The following is a 21,769-nucleotide window of genomic DNA, read 5'->3' as shown; positions in this document are numbered from 1 at the left end:
TTTAAATTTTAGCTACCGAATTAATAAAGAAACCTTTTATCTTTTAAGCTTGTCAGACTAACTAAATCCACTATCTTAAACATCAGGCCTTGACGAGTTAACATAACATGGATTCAGAAAATATTTTAAATTGACTGCGGAAGAACTACTGTGGCAACAGCAACAGCTGAAATGCCAAGTGGACAGTTTCCCTTGCCTTAAACTTCTTGACACACCAAGTACCCATATGATTATCTCACAAAAGGCCAAGGTTAAGAAGTTATCATTCCAGTATCGGCAAAGTTTTTCAATAAGAATAATAATCTATCTGTTACAGATACGTATTAATATAGCTTAGGGTTTAGGCAACGGCCGGATTAGGTAAAGCTTCTCTCCTTTTTGGCTGGTATAAATAGGTGACCGCTGGTAGTGATCCACTAGCTGGTCCAAGGTTTGAAATTTTCTTTGACCAATACAATACAATCCATTTTCAACATGAACTCTGAAGTGCTTGTTGCGACCTGCTGCCTTCAAAGATACACTGAAGTCACCCACCTGTAAATAAAGATGAGAATAAACAAGCTTATTTATCAACTAAAGATAAACCACATAAGTTATGAAAGATGCAACAGTCACTACTGAAGAACATAGGAGGGGGAAGGGGTTGTCTCAGCAATTGTTGGAGCTTGTGTGAGCGTGTTAGATAGGAATGAATGGAGCCAAGTATATTTAAATGGACAAGCACTTGGAGTATGAGCAAGATAACTTTTATGAAAGGATTCAAGGAAAATTGGTTAGCCAGACTCGAATCCTGGAGGTGGGAAAGGCAGTGCCTGCACTCTAAAAAAAAAGTAATACAGAAATGTAGAGAGGACATAAGATGGAGAAAACCAAATGTACAAGGTGAAGGGTCAAAGGGAGGTGTGCACATACAGATTAATTAACCATAAGGGTCATACAGTGCTGCAAGAGGGTAGAGATGTGTGAAGTTAGGGTTTAGCAGAGGTGAGGATTAGTGTCAGAGTAAAACTGAAATTAAAGTTGGTGCAACAGGTTAATTTCCATTAACCCTTTGACTGTTTTCGTCGTATATATACGTCTTATGCGCCACTGTTTCGGACGTATTTATACACGTAAATTCTAGCGGCTTCAAATCAAGCAGGAGAAAGCTTGTAGGCCCATATGTGAGAGAATGAGTCTGTGTGGTCAGTGTGCACCACATAAAAAAAAATCCTGCAGCACGCAGTGCATAATGAGAAAAAAAACTGACTGTTTTTTTGGATTAACCCCTTCAGGGTCCAACGCCAAAATCTGAAGTGGTGCTCCAGTGTCCAAGAAATTTTGAAAAAAAAAAAATAAATAAATAAAAAATTATTTTTTCTTACAGAATTAAAGAGCTTATTTTTGTGAAGGTAATAAGACAAAAAAAAAATTCTGATCAGTACTTACTGAGATACAGTGCCAAGAAGTTTGTCCAAAATGATGTGGTGGCGGCAACATCGACGAATTCCACATACGCGCATTACTTTATTTAGCGGTTTTTATAGTTTTTTTTCTTTTCTTTTCCAATTTTTTTCTTTTCCTACTAACATTTGGGGCCTGAGAGACCAATACTGTATATAATGTATATATATAAACTCACTGTATTGAACACAATAACTGCACTAAAGTTATTACTGTAATATTGTTTACCAGTGTTGTTTATTACAATACTAATGTTCTATCATATATTTACATACTTACAATCACTGGACATGGTTTTGGAACTGCTGGAGCTTGTGGAACGCCTTGAAACAAGGCACCATGCACAGAGGCACCTTACATTCCTCACACACAAACCGAGTGTCTTTGCGTCTTTGTTGCCGTCGTTTTGTTTGTGCACAGACGATGCATCTCTTCTGAGCAAATTTCTTCTGAGTTGAAGGAAGCTGTATTATGAAATGATCACCTTCCCTCCTCAAACGCTTGGGTATATCCTGAGTAATTCGAGGACCTTGTTGTATAGCAGGTGTTCTTACCTGGTACTTCATTATGAGCTGTCTGACAACAGACAAACAAAATTCACCATACGGTGGTCTGTTGCCAGTTTTTATTTGGTACATATTATATGCATTGAGCATTGAAATGTCCATGAGATGGAAGAAAAGTTTCATGTACCACTTGTAACTCTTACGAACACAATCAACAAAACCAATCTGCATGTCGCATTTGTCAACCAAGCGCATGTTTTGTGTATAATCAATCACTGTCACTGGTTTTCAAATACGTTCATTAGTCACTCAATCAACTTTGCCAATGTCTTGCATTTCATTACGGTGAATGGTTGTCAACAATGTGACATCTCGTTTGTCATGCCACCGTAATGCCATGATGTCATTGGCAGTAAACACCTGCACGTCATCACCACGAGTACCTGTGTTAAGCCTGGGCATATGTTTACGATTAGAACGCACTGTGCCACACACATCTGTCTTGTTCACTCGCATGAAATCACTGAGTAATGGGCTTGTATACCAGTTATCGAAATATAATGTATGCCCCTTACCAAGATAAGGTGCCATCGTGTTTCTCACTACGTCACCTGAGATACCCAATAACATCTTGGTATCTTTCAATGTTTTACTTCCCGTGTATACAACAATATCCAACACAAGGCCACTGTCACAGTCACAGAGTACAAACAGTTTTATACCAAAGTGTTTCCTCTTGCTCGGTATATACTGCTTGAATGAGAGTCTACCTTTGAACAAATTACAAGATTCTTGAATGAATAAAAGTATATGCCGAACTTTTGTTTGAGATACACGAAAACATTTCTAATCTTGTATAACCTGTCACTTCTGTCAGGCCTGGTTTTGTCAGAGAAGTGCAACATACGTAACAGTAAGATAAACCTGCTCACTGGGATGATTTCACTGAAGACTGGGGTAGAAATTAGCCGATCTGTGGACCAGTATGCTTTTATATTATGCTTATAGACATGATGCATAAGCATTATTGTTGCAAAAAGCAAATACATTTCTGCAACAGTCGTCTCTTTCCACCTGTGTAGTCTTGACTGTGGTGATATGATCGTATTTGCCATGGTGTACTCAAAATACTTATTACTTTCCCTGACAATAGTTTCCATCAATGGCTGGTCAAAGAATAATTCAAAGAATTCCAGTTCATTGGCCATGGTTCCAAGGGGACAAGTAGGTAGAATTCCACTTTGAGAGTCATCAAAGTGGTGGGGCTTGGGAACAAAACTGGGATTCTGCTGCCAATCCCAGATACAGTTTGCTGGTGGATACTGGACATCATAGGCTGGTTGGGCGGGTGGTTGTGGTTGTGGTGGGCTGGTGGCTGATGCTCCGCTTTGTCCTTGAACTGACGAGTCAGCAGCGTGGGCCCCAGCGTGGGCTGGTGAGTCACGCATGGCGGTGCCACTACCATCACCACTACCACCATCTACTGATGCCTGTGGTCTATCCATGCCAAGTGTAGCCACATCATCCTCACTATCACTATCTAAACCTGGTGTAGGGCCACGGGATGTACTCCGTCCCCTGGGAACAGCATAGGGTACACTACCCGAGCGCATGCAGCGGCGAACATGCCGACGCTTCACTGGTGAATATGATTCCTCACTATCACTACTCGAATGATCGTCAAGCGCAATAAAATCACAATCCATGTCACTATCATCATCATTACTGAAGTCAGAGGCCTGGCCACGCAAAAATATTAGTTTTCTCTTGCGTTGAGGCACAACCGACCGTGAGTCACGAGTGCCCACACCAGAGGTAGAAGGTTGAGGATCATCAGGGTTTTCTGCACTATTATCGATATTCTGGTCATTCCTTTCGGTCACTAACTGATCAAAGCCATAGAATTCGTCTTCATTTCCACTTCCATCAGTGTCAGAACTATCAGATAGGAAGAGGAGAGTCCTAATTTTCCGGGGAGTGAGAGCTGACTTGCAACGAGGCATGGTGAACAAGGGTAACTGAGCCGGTGTTCCCACAATGATATGCAGGCACCTAGATTTTTTGTTTATGGCGCACACCCACCACGCAGACCCGTTCTCTCACATGTAGGCCAATGAGCGCTTTCGCGCTAAATTTGACGGTGCTAGAATTTTGGTGTAGATCTACGGTTTGGACACTCAACGTGAAGCCGTAGATCTACGGGACGGACCCTGAAAGGGTTAAAATGCCGACTCTGAGGTGTATTTTTGTATAGTATTTATTGTTGTATTCTCATTTTCATGGTCTCACGTGATAAAATGGAACACATATTACAAAAATAGAGATGATTTTGATTAGTTTCACAATGAAAACGACCTTGAAATTGAGCTCAAAGTAGCGGAAATGTTTGATTTTTACCAACGTTCAGGAGTAAGGAAATCACACCACACGTCCAATACACATCAACTGGGGAGTCTAATATTCTTTCACTAGCGCACTGATATTATTTATACTATTTTTACAATAATGTAGTAGTCTGCATAACAGTAAATTTTGTATTTTTTGTATAAATAAAAAATCAAAATAGAAAGCAAAAGTAATATAAGAGGGGCCTAGATACATGACTAATGAACAGAGGATATGTTATTTTAGTGCCAAGAATGTCTACATTGTTTATTCTGGACTCTATTTTGAAATTGGCATCTTTTTAATTTGCATGAAATTGGCCAAATTGCCAATTTCTGACCACTTTATTGGGTAGTTCAAATCGGTAAATGGGCGGTTTCTTGTACTCAACTGATAGAAAAAATGGAGCTCTAAAGAAATAGCTATGAGTTTGGTCAACTGGAGCAACAGAATTGGCTAATAGCAGGGCTCAAAGTCGGCAAAATCGCCGATGCGTATATGTCGCAGAGACCGCTAACTTCGCGGGAGCATAATTCCGTGAGTTTTCGACCAAATTTTGTACTTTTGGTGTCATTACCATCGGGAAAAGATTCTCTATCATTTCATAAGAAAAAAAAAAAATTCCAAAAATTTTGCAACAGAATGAGTTTCTAAAAGGGGCTGGTGACAGTCAAAGGGTTAGAGAGACAAAAGTGTCTGCATCAAAGGCAGGACATTCAGTGAAGAAGTTGCTCTCTGAGTGTGCTGGGGGTGTTTTAGATGCCAGAAGTAGATCCTGTGTGAACTCAAAAACTTCGTCCAAGAATTTAAAAAAAATAATTATGTTATTTTTTCCTATGAAATAGTACAGAATCTTTTTCTGAAGGTAATAAAACAAAAAGTACAAAATTTGATGGAAAACTAAAGAAATTACGCTTTCGCGAATTTTACTGTGCCAGCAATACTTAAGCATCAGCGATTTTGCCCACTCTGAGTCCTATTTTAAGCCACTTACATTGTTTCAGTAGACCAAATTCTTAGCTGTTTCACTAGTATGTCTTCCATTTTATCGAATGAGAACAAGAAATCGCCTAATCAACTACCCAACAAAATGATCAGAAATTGGTAATCTGACCAATTTCACATAAATTTTAAAATATTCCAGTTTGAAAATAGGGTCCAGAACAAACAATGCTGGCATTCCTGGCACTAAACTAACACTTCTTCTGTTATTAGTTACATTTCCAGGCTTTATGCATGAATTTTATTTTGATTTTTTATTCACACAGAATATGGCAAACACGAGGAAATTAAATCGTCATCAGAGTACTAAACAAATTCTGGCCACAAAATAGAGCGAAACACCAACGTCAAAGACCTGGGAGTGATCATGTCGGAGGATCTCACCTTCAAGGACCATAACATTGTATCAATCGCATCTGCTAGAAAAATGACAGGATGGATAATGAGAACCTTCAAAACTAGGGATGCCAAGCCCATGATGACACTCTTCACTTGTTCTATCTAGGCTGGAATATTGCTGCACACTAACAGCACCTTTCAAGGCAGGTGAAATTGCTGACCTAGAAAATGTACAGAGGACCTTCACGGCACGCATAACGGAGATAAAACACCTCAATTACTGGGAGAGCTTGAGGTTCCTGAACCTGTATTCCCTGGAACGCAGGCGGGAGAGATACACGATTATATACACCTGGAAAATCCTAGAGGGACTAGTACCGAACTTGCACACGAAAATCACTCACTACGAAAGCAAAAGACTTGGCAGACGATGCAACATCCCCCAATGAAAAGCAGGGGTGTCACTAGCATGTTAAGAGACCATACAATAAGTGTCAGGGGCCCGAGACTGTTCAACTGCCTCCCAGCATACATAAGGGGGATTACCAACAGACCCCTGGCAGTCTTCAAGCTGGCACTGGACAAGCACCTAAAGTCGGTTCCTGACCAGCCGGGCTGTGGCTCGTACGTTGGTTTGCGTGCAGCCAACAGTAACAGCCTGGTTGATCAGCCTCTGATCCCCCAGGAGGCCTGGTCACAGACCAGGCCGTGGGGGCGTTGACCTCCGGAACTCTCTTCAGGTAAACTCCAGGTAAACACAAAGAATTTTTTTCACACATAAAAACAGATTTATTGTTATGCAATATTGTAATAATTGTATAAATAATATCAATGCATTTGTGAATACATATTAGACCCACTGGTTGGATGTGTACTGGATGAGTGACGTGATTTGTTTACTCTTGAATATCAGCAAAAATTTAACTTTTCCACTACTTTGAGCTCAATTTCAAGCTATTTTCAGTCCTGAAATCAATCAAAATCATCTCTATTTCTGTAATATATCTTCCATTCTCCTAGGTAGTAGGTTGGTAAACAGCAACCGCCCAGGGAGGTATTACTGTCCTGCCAAGTGAGTGTAAAACGAAAGCCTGTAATTGTTTTACATGATGGTAGGATTGCTGGTGTCCTTTTTTCTGTCTCATGAACATGCAAGATTTCAGGTACGTCTTGCTACTTCTACTTGCACTTAGGTCACACTACACATACATGTACAAGCATATATATACATACCCCTTTGGGTTTTCTTCTATTATCTTTCTAGTTCTTGTTCTTGTTTATTTCCTCTTATCTCCATGGGAAAGTGGAACAGAGTTCTTCCTCCATAGGCCATACGTGTCGTAAGAGGCGACTAAAATGCCGGGAGCAAGGGGCTAGTAATCTCTTCTGTATATATTACTAAATGTAAAAGGAGAAACTCTCGTTTTTCCTTTTGGGCCACCCCGCCTCGGTGGGATACGGCTGGTGTGTTGAAAGAAAGAAAGAATCTTCCATTCTATCAAATGAAACCAAGAAACCGAGAATATAACCATAAAACCATATGAAAATACAGTGCAAAGTCATTGTTTTAAACCAAAGACAATGTCACATTTTTTCCTAATTATGCACTGCTAGCTGCAGGATTTTTTTTATATGGTGTACACTTGCTGCACAGACCCATTCTCTCATATCTAGGCCAAATTTACTGCTCACAGCTTATCTGAGTGGGATGAACTCATGGCATAGTACTACGGTACAGACAGTGACTTCAAAGCCGTATTACTATGGCATGGCCACTGAAGGGGCCAAAATATGTTGGATGAATAGTGTTACTTGGTAGTTCTTACAGAATGGCACTGGTTGTTTCTCCGTGGTATCTGTGAGTGAGTTGCACATGTCTAATATGTAAGTACTAGAGTGCAATCTCCCAAACCCCACGAAGGTTGGAAGACAGTCAGAATTCAAAACGTGGTTTGGAAGAAAACACTTTTTTGTGGTCCAACATGGACCATGTTGTTGCTATCAGTTGTGGAGGTGGTGAGAACTCTAAAAAAAAAAAAAAAAAAAAAAAAATCTGGGTAAGGGAGGTCTTGAACAGCTGACCATGCAGATGAGTCTGCATGTTCATTGCCCTCAACATTAGCATATCCTGGGACCTAGCAAAATATTACTTTTTTTGTGCTTACTAGAAATACAATTTAAGCAAAACTGTATCTGAAAGACAATGGAATGAGGGGAATCAAATTTTTGATAGCCTGTAAATCACCTTGGGAGTCCGAAACAACTACAAATGATAAGGTGGACATGGTCACAATGTGGATAGCAGTGAGAATTTCACATAACTCCACTGTGAAATACTAACCAATTCTAATAAATGAGCTGCATACCCAATGCCATCGGGGAATTTAGAAATGTCAGTGAACACTGCAACAGCATGAGAGTGATAAAGAAAGACTGAATGTACAGATGAAGGAGACAAGTGAGCTTTTACACAAATAACAGGGAAGAGGGAAGAGCAAACATGAATCACTGGAAATTCTCAAGGAGGGACTGAAAAGTAAGATTAAAGGTGAATGTAACAGGAAAAAAACAATGAAGGGAAGCAGCCATGAGAAAGCGAATAGAGAATAAAAATGAAACAACTGGCACTGTACTGATTTTGTGAAGATGGGATGTTCACCTCTGCACATATGATGTTGATGGGGGAAGACTGAAACATAACTCTTGACGAATAGGATCAGGTGTAGAAATAACAGCTTTCAGGGAGGTTATGCAAGGCTTCTAGGACATTCAGCAATCCAACAGAAGATCCAGGAATTTGACTATCTTGTTCAGGGATACAGAAATCATACAGTACAGAGTGGTATGAGGAATAATAGGGTGTCTTGTTAAAGCTATGTAATGTGTTTTAGCAACAGAAAATCATCGACATAACAGAGACAACCAAACAGTGAGAGGAAGAACATAGGCAAGGTCATAAATACCTAGCAGGAAGAGGGTAGTGCTAAGAACACAGCCTTAAGGTATGCTTTCAATCTGGATAAAAGTCAAGGAAAAAGCTATTCTAGTTATTCAGACATGGAAATGCCATTCCAGTAAGAAATCTTTAAGGAAAAGTAGCAAACTGCCTCAGAGGCCTAAGATTTGGACTAAGATGTTGCAATACCAGGTAGTGTCATAAGCTTTTTTAACACACACACACACACACACACACACACACACACACACACACACAAAAAAAAAATCTTCCTGCCTATGCTTCAGATTCTTAAAGACTTCAGTGGTGAACACTTTCATCTAGGCTGAGGCACTTACTAACTTGTCTTCTACTGTCTTCAATTTCAAAACCTTCAAATACTGTATTGAATTGATAAAGCCAATGGCTGGTAAAACATTTTCATAATAAAGATAAGACACCCAGGTGTTTCATGTGCACCCCTGGAATACAAGTATAATTGCTGTGGCAACATCAACAGGGACTGCAATACTACTGCCACTAACTATAAGAATGGGAGCAGGGTCTGGAGAGTACTTGCCAGTCAACTTCTGTATGGTTTACTAGACTGTACACACAAAAGCAGTGATAGTGACAGTGGACACGTAAGCTTATCAACAAGTACATTTTATCACCTGGATAACATGATGGACAAATGTTCTCACTTGTTTAAAAGCTATAACCCAGTCCATAGTTCTGTTGTAACAGTAGCAACTCGATGCAGTAAGTTTCAAACACACACAGTAAGAGCACATTCAGGAGACCACCAGGGTACACATTTCTGATAATGTTTACCTGAAGTTCAGGGAATTGCAATCGATTCTGCAGCAAGGAAAAATGTTGTAAAAGTTGCAGTAACTGAACTAGATTAAGTAGGAGGAACATACGAGAAAAAGACATGGTGTGCACAGAACCCAATCTGGCAGCTCAAACTGACAGCAAGATCACAAGGGAATAGGTGTAAGAATGAGAAAAAGAGGAAAATGACTGCAGTCATGAAGATTAGGTACTACAGACCAAAGTCCAGTACCATAGAACAGCATATAGAGAGATCTATAAATAGGAAAGGGAATGAGTGTGAGGATCTAAATCCAGGATAGATTATTACAGTCAGCAGCAGTGTAGAGTGGGCTTTCTGATAGTAATCTACAAATTTTGGCAGGGTGGCCAAAGCACTGGTAATATCTGCATTGTTGAGGTGTTGGGAGCATTTCCAGCACTTGTAATGCTGTCCTGCTATACAATCTGAGTCTGGAAAATCCTGACAATTGAAAGTCAGCTTGACAGTGTTGCTTGGATAAGGTCAGGGCAAAAAGAAATTTTCACTTTGGTGTTAAGAGAAATTCTAGACCTCAAGTTGTTCATGAGTGTCTGGGCCACATTGTGTAAAATCTTGTTGGATTACTGTGTTGGATGAGGATGTTTATGTATTGTGATGGGTTTTGCCAAGAGAGCTATGAAAAAGATTGTCAGCTTCTTTAGAATCCTTTACAGTGACAATATGTATGGGAAAAAGGAGGGGTTCTTTAGACCCTCCAAAAAAAGCCAACCAATTTTTTTTAGGTCTTGAAACTGTAAAAAATGATGATGATGATAATGTAACTATAGGTCGAAGTAGTGTTGTGTTATAGTTAATACAATACTTATAGTAATTAATACAATATTAACCCTTTCAGGGTCCAAGGCCAAAATCTGAAGTGGTGCCCCAGTGTCCAAGAATTTTCAAAAAAAAAAAATTTTATTTTTTCTTATGAAATGGTAGAGAATCTTTTTGTGAAAGTAATAAAACAAAAAGTACGAAATTTGGTGGAAAATTGACGAAATTATGCTCTCGTGAATTTTGATGTGTCAGCAATATTTACGAATCGGCGATTTTGCCGACTTTGACTCCCATTTTAGGCCAATTACATTATTCCAGTCGACCAAATTCTCAGCTATTTCACTAGTATTACTTCTATTCTATCGATTGAGCACAAGAAATTGCCAAGTCAACTGTTTCAACTACAAAATAAAGTGACCGGAAATTTGTAATTTGGCCAATTTAACACAAAGTTCAAAATATTCCAATTTCAAAATAGGGTCCAGAATAAACAATGTAGGTATTCCTGGCACTAAACTAACATTTCCTCTGTTCATTAGTTATGTTTTGAGGCTTTACAAATAAATTCCATTTTGATTTTTTATTCACATAATGAATTTTTATTCACACCAAAAAATAGAAGATTTACTGTTATGCAATATTGTAATAATTGTATAAATATCATCACCACATTTGTGAATGTATATTAGACCCACCAGCTGGCGTGTATTAGACGTGTGAGGTCGTTTGTTTACTCTTGAACATCGGCAAAAATTTAACATTTCCGCCACTTTGAGCTCAATTTCAAGCCATTTCCAGTGCTAACACCAATCAAAATTATCTCTATTTCTGTAATATGTCTTCCATTCTATCAAATGAGACCAAGAAATCACAAATACAACTATAAAAAACATACAAAAAAACACTGCAAAGTCGCTGTTTTAATCGAAAATCATGGTCTCAGTTTTTTTTCTCTCATTATACACAGTGTGCTGCAGGATTTGTTTTATGTGGTGCACACATACCACATAGATGTATTCTCTCATATCTAGGCCCAAATTTACCACTCACAGTTTATCAGAGTGAGCTGAGCTCATGACGTAGATCTACGGTTTGGACCCTAAACGTAAAGCCGTAGATCTACGGGACGGACCCTGAAAGGGTTAACAGTAATACAATACTAAGAATTAATACCTAGGCCTTCTTAACTTATTAGTTTTGGAGTGAGATTAATAAGTTGAGGGGTTATTAGATGGGGGAAGAAGAGGTATTGGGAAGATCGAGGAAATACTTTGAGGAGCTGTTAAATGTTGAAGAAAAGAGAGAGAGAGAGAGAGAGAGGCAGTGATTTCATGTATTAGGCAGGGATGTACAACATCTTTTAGGAGTAAGGAGGAGCCAGAATGAGTGTGGGGAATGTGTCTGAGGTAATGGGTTGAATGAAAGGGGGCAAAGCAGCAGGGATTGATGGAATCAAGACAGAAATGTTAAAAGTAGGTGGGCATATAGTTATTATGAGTGGTTGGTGAATTTGTTCAATAAATGTATGAAGGGGAAAAGGTAAGTAGGGCTTGACAGAGCATGCATAGTTCCTCTGTATAAAGGAAAAAGGGATAAAAGTGTGTGTAAGACTTATAGGGTAATAAGCCAGTTGAGCATACTAGGTAAACTGTATGGTAGAGTTATTACTGACAGAATAAAGGGTAAGGTAGAGAGCAGGACTTCAGATGAATAAATTTTTAAGAAGGGCAGGGGATGTGTATACCAAATGTTTCCATTGAAGCACATAAATGAACAATACATGTATATTGATAAAGGTAGGGAAGTTTTTATTGCATTCATGGATTAAGACAAGGCATATGATACAGTAAATATAATACAGTGGATGCTGCAAGTGTATGGAATACGTGGCACATTACTCAGAGCAGATGAAGACTTTTTATGGGAATAGTGAGGCTCAGTTTAGAGTATGCAGGAGAGAGGGGAAATTATTTTCTAGTAAAAGTAGGCCTTAGACAGGGATGCATGATGTTACCATGGCTGTTTAACATATTTATAGATAAGAGTGTAAAAAAAGTGAATGCTATGGTGCTGGGTAGAGTTGAGGTATTAAAAGATAAAGAATCTAATACAAAGTGGGAGTTGTCAGAGTTGCTTTCTGTCAATGGCATGGTGATTTTTGGAGATTCTGAAGAGAAGCTGCAAAGGTTGGTGGATAAATATGGCAGGGATGTAAAAAAAGAAATGAAATAAAAAATGAACATAGGAAAGAACAAGGCAATGAGAGTAACAAACAATTTAGGTAATTGCCCTACCAGGCAAAGAAGAGTGATGATAGCCCAGTGATTAAGTTGGGTCAGCATTAACTGCCCATCTGACCTCTATCCTCCTACCAAAGAAGTGTGTTGCCTACTTGAAGACCACTGGTCTGCTCAATCCCCAGTTAAAAGAATAAAAAAGAATAAAGATTTTATTTCTCTGTAAAGGTTACAATGTGTAATTACAATTTTGGTTTGCTAAATACAAAGAAAGCCACTATCATGCCGGGGCATTTCGGGCAGACTAATCCTAGTACGTAATAACTATTTAAATCTAGACAAGATAAGCGGTTAACTTTTATTAAAATCTTTATTTAATCTTACTACTAATGCGAGATAGTCAAGGTGGAAGCATATAAGAATAATAATCTTGAAGTTGCACATAATAAAACAATATTACAATTAATGGTTCAAGCAGTAATATTTCATGGACTGGAAGATGTTTAACCCTTTGACTGTCGCAACCCCCAATCCTGAGGTGTCTCCTGGTGTCGCAAAATTTAAAAAAAAAAAATTATTTTTTCTTATGAAATGATAGAGAATCTTTTCCCGATTGTAATGACACCAAAAAAACGAAATTTGATGGAAAACTGATGGAATTATGCTCTCGCGAAGTTAGCGACCTCGGCGCTGTTTACAAATCGGCGATTTCGCCCACTTTGAGTCCTATTTTCGGCTAATTCCATTGTTTCAGTCGCCCAAACTCATAGCTACTTCTTTAGAACTCCATTTTTTCTATCGATTGAGTACAAGAAACTGCCCATTTACAAATTTCAACTACCTAATAATGTGGTCAGAAATTTGCAATTTGGCCAATTTCATGAAAACTAAAAAATATGACAATTTAAAATAAGGTCCAGAATGAACAATGCAGATATTCCTGGCTCTAAAATAACATTTTCTTTGCTCATCAGTCATGTCTCCAGGCCCCTCTGATATTACTCTTGCTTTCTATTTTGAATTTTTATTCAAACAAAAAATAGAAGACTTACTATTACGCAGACTACTGCAATACTGTAATAATTGTATAAATAACATCAATCCATTCATGACTGCATATCAGAATGGCTAGTTGGACATTTATTGGACAATGGCATCATTTGTTTACTTTTGAACATTGGCAAAAATCAAACATTTCCCCTACTTTGAGCTCCATTTCTAGGTTCTTTTTATAGTAAAAATCAATCAAAATCACCTCTATTTCTATAATATGTTTTCCATTCTATCAAATGAGACCAAGAAAACGAGAGTACAACCATAAATACTATACGAAAATAGACCACAAAGTCGGCATTTTAATTAAAAAAACGGTTGGAGTTTTTTTTTCTCATTATGCACTGCGTGCTCCAGGATTTTTTTTATATGGTGCACACTGACCACACAGACCCATTCTCTCACATGTGGGCCTACCAGCTTTCTCCTGCTTGATTTGAAGCCGCTAGAATTTATGAGTACAGCAGGGCCCCAATTATACGGCAGGTTAGGTTCCAAGCTACCGCCGTAAAGCGGAAACCGCTGTAAAGTGGAACACCCTTTTTTTCCACTTATAAATGCATACAAACACTAGATAACAAGTTTACACTAACATATATTAAGTTAGCAATAGAACCAGGCATCAAAAAACAATAAAAAAGTACAATACACACATAGTGCACTCATTACTTACCTTAAAATATTTATAGTCTTAATCTAGGGTGAGACAAGTAGTATTTATTGTAAGAAATCAACTGTGGTATGTATGGTAATCAGCCAAGCTACCTTACCAGGCCACCCCACCCACACATACTATTCTATGATATTTAAGCATCCCAGAGCAATAAAATGTATATACAGTTCACTCATTGTAGGTAGTAGGTTGGTAGACAGCAACCGCCCAGGGAGGTACTACCGTCCTGCCAAGTGAGTGTAAAACGAAAGCCTGTAATTGTTTTACATGATGGTAGGATTGCTGGTGTCTTTTGTCTGTCTCATAAATATGCAAGATTACAGGTAAGTCTTGCTACTTCTACTTACACTTAGGTCACACTACACATACATGTACAAGCATATATATACACACCCCTCTGGGTTTTCTTCTATTTTCTTTCTAATTCTTGTTCTTGTTTATTTCCTCTTATCTCCATGGGGAAGTGGAACAGAATTCTTCCTCTGTAAGCCATGCGTGTCGTAAGAGGCGACTAAAATGCCGGGAGCAAGGGGCTAGTAACCCCTTCTCCTGTATATATTACTAAATTTAAAAGGAGAAACTTCAGTTTTTTGTTTTGGGCCACCCCACCTCAGTGGGATACGGCTGGTACGTTGAAAGAAGAAGTTCACTCATTACTTACCTTAAAATATAGGGTGAGATGAGTAGTATTTATTGTAAAAAATCAAGTGTGGTATGTATGGTAGTCAGCTGGGCTACCATACCAGGCCAACCCACCCACACATATATTCCATGATATTTAAGCATCCCAGAGCGATAAAATGTATATACAGTTCACTCATTACTTACCTTAAAATATTTGTAGTCTTAATGTAGGGTCAGGAGTAAGTAAATGAGATAAAACGAATAAATGAGAGAGAGAAAGAATGAGTACATGAGAGGGGACAGGCGCAGAGTTATGTAAACAAACCAGGTGAACGTAAGTTTTGTAAACAAACGAAGTGTACACGTCTGGTTTGTGTACAAGTTACATTGTGTACAGGTTGTCTCTACATTGATACGGTAGAATTAATAAAGAAGAACACTCCCATTCTCATGTAACATCATTTTGAGAAGAAATGAAGCTCTGAGTGAAGGCAATGGAAATAAGTCACACTGACTTTTTTGGGTTATCCTAGGTTCTCTACACATATGTTGATATGTATGATAATCTATGTAACTGTATTTGTGTATACCTGAATAAACTTACATACATACGAAAGGAATAATTTTCTACAGTTAACCCCAGTAACACATTTTCTCTTATGTTAGATTAGAGAAAATGTTATTCTTGCCATCACTTGTACAAGTTATCTGGCTCCCACATCTTATATTTATGTTTATTTATTCTATTGTGGGGTGTATTTATCATCTTTTTATGTTATGTATTTATTTATTTATTTAGAAATTTTAGCATACAAACAGAGGTACAAAAAATACAGGTAAGAGCAGCATCGTGTTTATTATATAATTTTGAAAAAAATATCATGGATGGATTAATGAAAATGTGTATATTAACGTAATATACGACATTTAATGAGACTCGGTGAGTATTGTTATTATTATTATTATCATTTCTAATATGGCGTCACTTGTGCAAGTCGTCTGCTACCACATCTCACATTTATGTTTATTTATTCTACTGTGGGGTCTATTTATCTTATTTATATGTTATGCATCGTGTTTATTATATAATTTTGAAAAAAATATCATAAGATGGATTAATGAAAATGTGTATATTAACGTAATATACGACATTTAAATGACTCGATGATTATTATTATCATTACTAATATGACGTCTGGAGACATAAGACACTTACCGATTTTAATGTGTACCTGCATGCCAGCACAGTATGTAAGTTTATTTAGGTACAGGTATACATAAGTATAATTATCTGAGTATATATAAAATATGAAATAACTTTTAAAAACATTTGAAATTTTGGAGTTTCCAGACAAAATGGAGAGACTTAGTGCTTACTGAGCTCACGGAGAATGTAAACAAACAGGGTGGGGCATGGTGACCGTATTAGAAAGTCAGGTGGGGGGTGCCGTATAGCGAGTTTTGGTCATAATTTGAAATGACCGTATTAGTGGAACGCCGTAAAGTGAAACGCCGTAAAGCGGGGCCCTCCTGTATATATACGTCAAACACGGTACCTCGTAAGACGTATATATACAGCTGCGACAGTCAAAGGGTTAATAGACTAAAGGTCATATAATATAATAACTGATTAGAAGTTGTTTTGGTTGGCTTGGTTAGTATTGAGAGATGAGATGATTTTTAAGCAAAGTCCTAAATTTATAATTAGTCAGGAGATCCTTTACTGGTTCAGGTAGTGAATTCCAGGTCATTGGGCCCTTTGTGTGCACTGCGTTTTTGCACAGTGTGAGACTGACATGAGAGATGTTGAAGAGTGCCTTATGCCTTGTATTGTGACTGTGTGTTCTGTTGTAGCTATCAAGAAGTTGAAGTGGAGGTTTATATTGAAGTTTAATGTTTTGTATATGTAATAGGCACAATAATATGAGTGTATGTCTCGAATATTTAGCAAGTTCAGGCTTTTGAAAAGTGGTGGGGTGTGCTGTCTAGCACAGGAGCTGGTAATGCTCTGCACAGCAGCTTTTTGTTGGGTTATTAAAGGTTTAAGGTGGTTGGCTATGGAGAGGTAGGGATATATTAAAGAGTGGCATAGGGTAAGGAGTGTTGTTTGGGGTACATAGTATCGTATCTTGGAAAGGATGCCTACTGATTTGGAAATTTTCTTGGATATATGCTGGATGTGGGAATAAAATTTAAGATTACAGTCAAGGAGAAGACCTAGAAATTTATCCTATTTGTGTCTTGAAATAGGGTAACCATTTATCAATATATTAGGTTGGATATTTAAGATTCTGTTTCCAAACATTATGAAGTATGTTTTGTCTATGTTCAGAGTGAGTTTGTTGGTCATCCAAATATAGTGGAACCTTGGCTTACGAACGCCCCACCATGCAAACTTTTCAGGATACAAACCGTTGTTCGGTCCATTTTTTGCTTCTGGATACAAATGAAATTTCAGGTTCGTACTTCCCCCCCCCCAAGGGAGGTTCCTTTAATAAATAAATAAATTATTTATTTATTTATTTGCAAAGGTTACAATGTATGTTAACATGTCATAAATATGACTGGAGCAAAGAAAGCCACTATCACACAGAGGCATTTCGGGCAAACTTAACCTAATACTTATATAGACTACTTAAGTCTAGACAGAAGTAGTGGTTACCAATGTTTTGCTGATGGTGGTGCCAACTACTGGCAGCCTTTTGAAGTTTCTCCTTACTGTTAGTATTATTATTATTAGTATGTATATGGTGAGGGGCTCTTGATCTAGGGAATTGGATCTGTGTTCCAGTTCCCTAAATTAAGCCTGAATACCTTCCATCCCCTCCCCCAAACAAGCCCTTCCCCATTACAATAATAATAATAATAATAAAAATGCAATAATAATAATAATACATATAATAATAGTATAGTAGTAGGTTGGTAGACAGCAACCACCCAGGGAGGTACTACCGTCCTGCCAAGTGAGTGTAAAACGAAAGCCTGTAATTGTTTTACATGATGGTAGGATTACTGGTGTCTTTTGTCTGTCTCATGAACATGCAAGGTTTCAGGTACATCTTGCTACTTCTACTTACACTTAGGTCACACTACACATACATGTACAAGCATACAGTAGGGCCCCACTTTACGGCGCTCCGCTAATACGGTCATTTCAAATTATGACCAAAACTCGCTATACGGTTCCCCCCACCTGACTTTCTAATACGGTCACCGCGCCCCACCCAGTTTGTTTACATTCTCTGTGAGATCCAAGCACTAAGTCTCTCCATTATGTCTGGAAACAACAAAAATATATATAAAATATGAAATAACAAAAGTTATTTCATATTTTATATATACTTTGATTTTTATTCTTATGTATACCTGTACCTAAATAAACTTACACACTGTGCTGGCATGCAGGTACACATTAAAATCAGTAAGAGTGTTTTATATCTCGAGACGTCATATTAGTAATGATAATAATAATCATCGAGTCTCATTAAATGTCGTATATTACGTTAATATACATATTTTCATTAATCCATCCACAATATTTTTTGAAAATTATATAATAAACATGATGCATAACATATAAAGATGATAAATACACCCCAAAGTAGAATAAATAAACATAAATTTGAGATGTGGTAGCAGACGACTTGCACAAATGACTCCTTATGAGAAATAATAATAATAATAATCACCGAGTCTCATTAAATGTCGTATATTACGTTAATATACACATTTTCATTAATCCATCCATGATATTTCTCAAAATTATATAATAAACACGATACATAACATATAAAGATGATAAATACACCCCACAATAGAATAAATAAACAAATATGAGATGTCGTAGCCAGATAACTTGTACAAGTGATGGCAAGAATAAAATTTTCTTTAGTCTAACATAAGAGAAAATGTGTTACCGGGGGTAACTGTAGAAAATTATTCCTTTTGTATGTATGTAAGTTAGTTTTTTCAGGTATACACAAATACAGTTACATAGATTATCATACATAACATCGTATGTGTAGAGAAACTAGGATAACCCAAAAAAGTCAGACAGAGTGACTTATTTCCATTGCCTTCACTCAGAGCTTCATTTCTTCTACAAATGGTGTTACATGAGAATGGGAGTGTTCTTTATTTATTCTACCGTATCAATGTAGAGACAACTTGTACACAATGTAACTTGTACACAAACCAGACGTGTACACTTTGTTTGTTTACAAAACTTACCTTCACCTGGTTTGTTTACATAACTCTGCACCTGTCCTCCCTCAAGTACTGACACTCTCTCTCTCTCTCTCATTTATTCATTTTATCTCATTTACTCACCTCTGACCCTACATTAAGACTACAAATATTTTAAGGTAAGTAATGAGTGAACTGTATATGCATTTTATCACTCTGGGATGCTTAAATGTAACAGAATATTATGTGTAGGTGGGGTGGCCTGGTATGGTAGCCCGGCTGACTACCATACAGACCACACTTGATTTCTTACAATAAATACTACTTGTCTCACCCAAGATTAAGACTACAAATATTTTAAGGTCAGCAATGAGTAAACTGTATATGCATTTTATCGCTGTGGGATGCTTAAATGTAATAGAATATTATGTGTAGGTGGGATGGCCTGGTATGGTAGCCCAGCTGACTACCATACATACCACACTTGATTTCTTACAATAAATACTACTTGTCTCACCCTAGATTAACCCTTTCAGGGTCCAAGGCCAAAATCTGAAGTCACGCACCAGTGTCCAAGAAATTTTGAAAAAAAAAAAAAATTATTTTTTCTTACAGAATTAAAGAGCATATTTTTGTGAAGGTAATAAAACAAAAAAAATTAGAATCTGATCAGTACTTACCGAGATACAGTGCCAAGAAGTTTGTAGAAAATGATGTGGTGGCGGCAACATCGACGAATTCCACATACGCGTATTATATTATTTTGTTGTTTTAGTTGTTTTTTCTTTTCTTTTCCAATTTTTTTCTATTCCTACTAACATTTGGGGCCTGAGAGACCAATACTGTATATAATGTATATATATAAACTCACTGTATTGAACACAATAACCGCACTAAAGTTATTATCATATTATTGTTTACCACTGTTGTTTATTACAATAAACATGCACAAATATTGTATAATACTAATGTTCTATCATATATTTACATATTTACAATCACTGGACATGGTTTTAGAACTGCTGGAGCTTGTGGAACTCCTTGAAACAAGGCACCATGCACAGAAGCACCTTACATTCCTCACACATAAACCGAGTGTCTTTGCGTCTTTGTTGCCGTCGTTTTGTTTGTGCACAGACAATGCATCTCTTCTGAGCAAATTTCTTTTGAGTTGAAGGAAGCTGTATTATGAAATGATCACCTTCTCTTCTCAAACGCTTGGGTATATTGTGATGAATTCGAGGACCATGTTGTATTGCAGGTGTTGTTACCTGGTACTTCATTATGAGTTGTCTGACAACAGACAAACAAAATTCACCATATGGTGGTCTGTTACCAGTCTTTATTTGGTACATATTATATGCATTTAGCATTGAAATGTCCATGAGATGGAAGAAAAGTTTCATGTACCACTTGTAACTCTTACGAACACAGTCAACAAAACCAATCTGCATGTCACACTTGTCAACCAAGCGCATGTTTTGTGTATAATCAATCACTATCACTGGTTTTCGAATACGTTCATTAGTCACTCGATCAACTTTGCCACTGTCTTGCATTTCATTACGGTGAATGGTTGTCAACAATGTGACATCTCGTTTGTCATGCCACCGTAATGCCATGATGTCATTGGCAGTAAACACCTGCACGTCATCACCACGAACACCTGCGTTGAGCCTGGGCATATGTTTACGATTAGAACGCACTGTGCCACACACATCTGTCTTGTTCACTCGCATGAAATCACTGAGTAATGGGCTTGTGTACCAGTTATCGGTATATAATGTATGGCCCTTACCAAGATAAGGTGCCATCATGTTTCTCACTACGTCACCTGATATACCCAATAACATCTTGGTATCTTTCAATGTTTTACTACCCGTGTATACAACAATATCCAACACCAGGCCACTGTCACAATCACAGAGTACAAACAATTTTATACCAAAGCGGTTCCTCTTGCTCGGTATATACTGCTTGAATGACAGTCTACCTTTGAACAAAATCAAAGACTCGTCAATTACAAGATTCTTGAATGGATAAAAGTATATGCTGAACTTTTGTTTGAGATACATGAAAACATTTCTAATCTTGTATAACCTGTCACTTCTGTCAGGCCTGGTTTTGTCAGAGAAGTGCAACATACGTAACAGTAAGATAAACCTGTTCACTGGTATTATTTCACTGAAGGATGGGGTACAAATTAGCCGATCTGTGGACCAGTATGCTTTTATATTATGCTTATAGACGTGAGGCATAAGCATTATTGTTGCAAAAAGCAAATACATTTCTGCAACAGTCGTCTCTTTCCACCTGTGTAGTCTTGACTGTGGTGATAAGATCGTATTTGCCATGGTGTACTGAAAATACTTATTACTTTCCCTGACAATAATTTCCATCAATGGCTGGTCAAAGAATAATTCAAAGAATTCCAGTTCATTGGCCGTGGTTCCAAGGGGACAGGTAGGTAGAATTCCACTTTCCGAGTCATCAAAGTGGTGAGGGCTGGGAACAAAATTGGGATTTTGCTGCCAATCCCAGATACGGTTTGCTGGTGGATACTGGACATTATAGGCTGGTTGTACGGGTGGTTGTGGCGGGCTGGTGGGTGACGCTCCGCTTTGTCCTTGAACTGACGAGTCAGCAGCGTGGGTTCCCGCGTGGCACAGCGAGTCACGCATGGCGGTGCCACTACCACCACCAGCCCCACTAACACCATCCACTGATGTCTGTGGCCCATCCATGCCA

At 38.0% G+C, this 21,769-nt stretch overlaps 1 protein-coding gene across 3 annotated transcripts in view; it reads right to left on the bottom strand.

Moving 5' to 3' along the window:
- Positions 1–21,769, bottom strand: part of LOC138852418 (SH2/SH3 adapter protein dreadlocks-like) — a 321,195-nt gene that overhangs the window by 2,427 nt on the left and 296,999 nt on the right. For all 3 annotated transcript variants that reach the window (XM_070083041.1, XM_070083042.1, XM_070083040.1), the window contains one exon: positions 1–534. This exon is cut by the window's left edge. In XM_070083041.1, the coding sequence (XP_069939142.1) occupies positions 334–534 (201 nt within the window). In that variant the 3' untranslated portion in view covers positions 1–333. The remainder of the gene's footprint in view (positions 535–21,769) is intronic.

Source organism: Cherax quadricarinatus, chromosome 8 (genome assembly GCF_038502225.1).
Source record: "Cherax quadricarinatus isolate ZL_2023a chromosome 8, ASM3850222v1, whole genome shotgun sequence".
In the NCBI taxonomy this organism is placed as follows: domain Eukaryota; kingdom Metazoa; phylum Arthropoda; class Malacostraca; order Decapoda; family Parastacidae; genus Cherax; species Cherax quadricarinatus.
The sequence above is the reverse complement of the archived record's forward strand: the minus strand, read 5'-3'. Positions and strand labels throughout refer to the sequence as shown.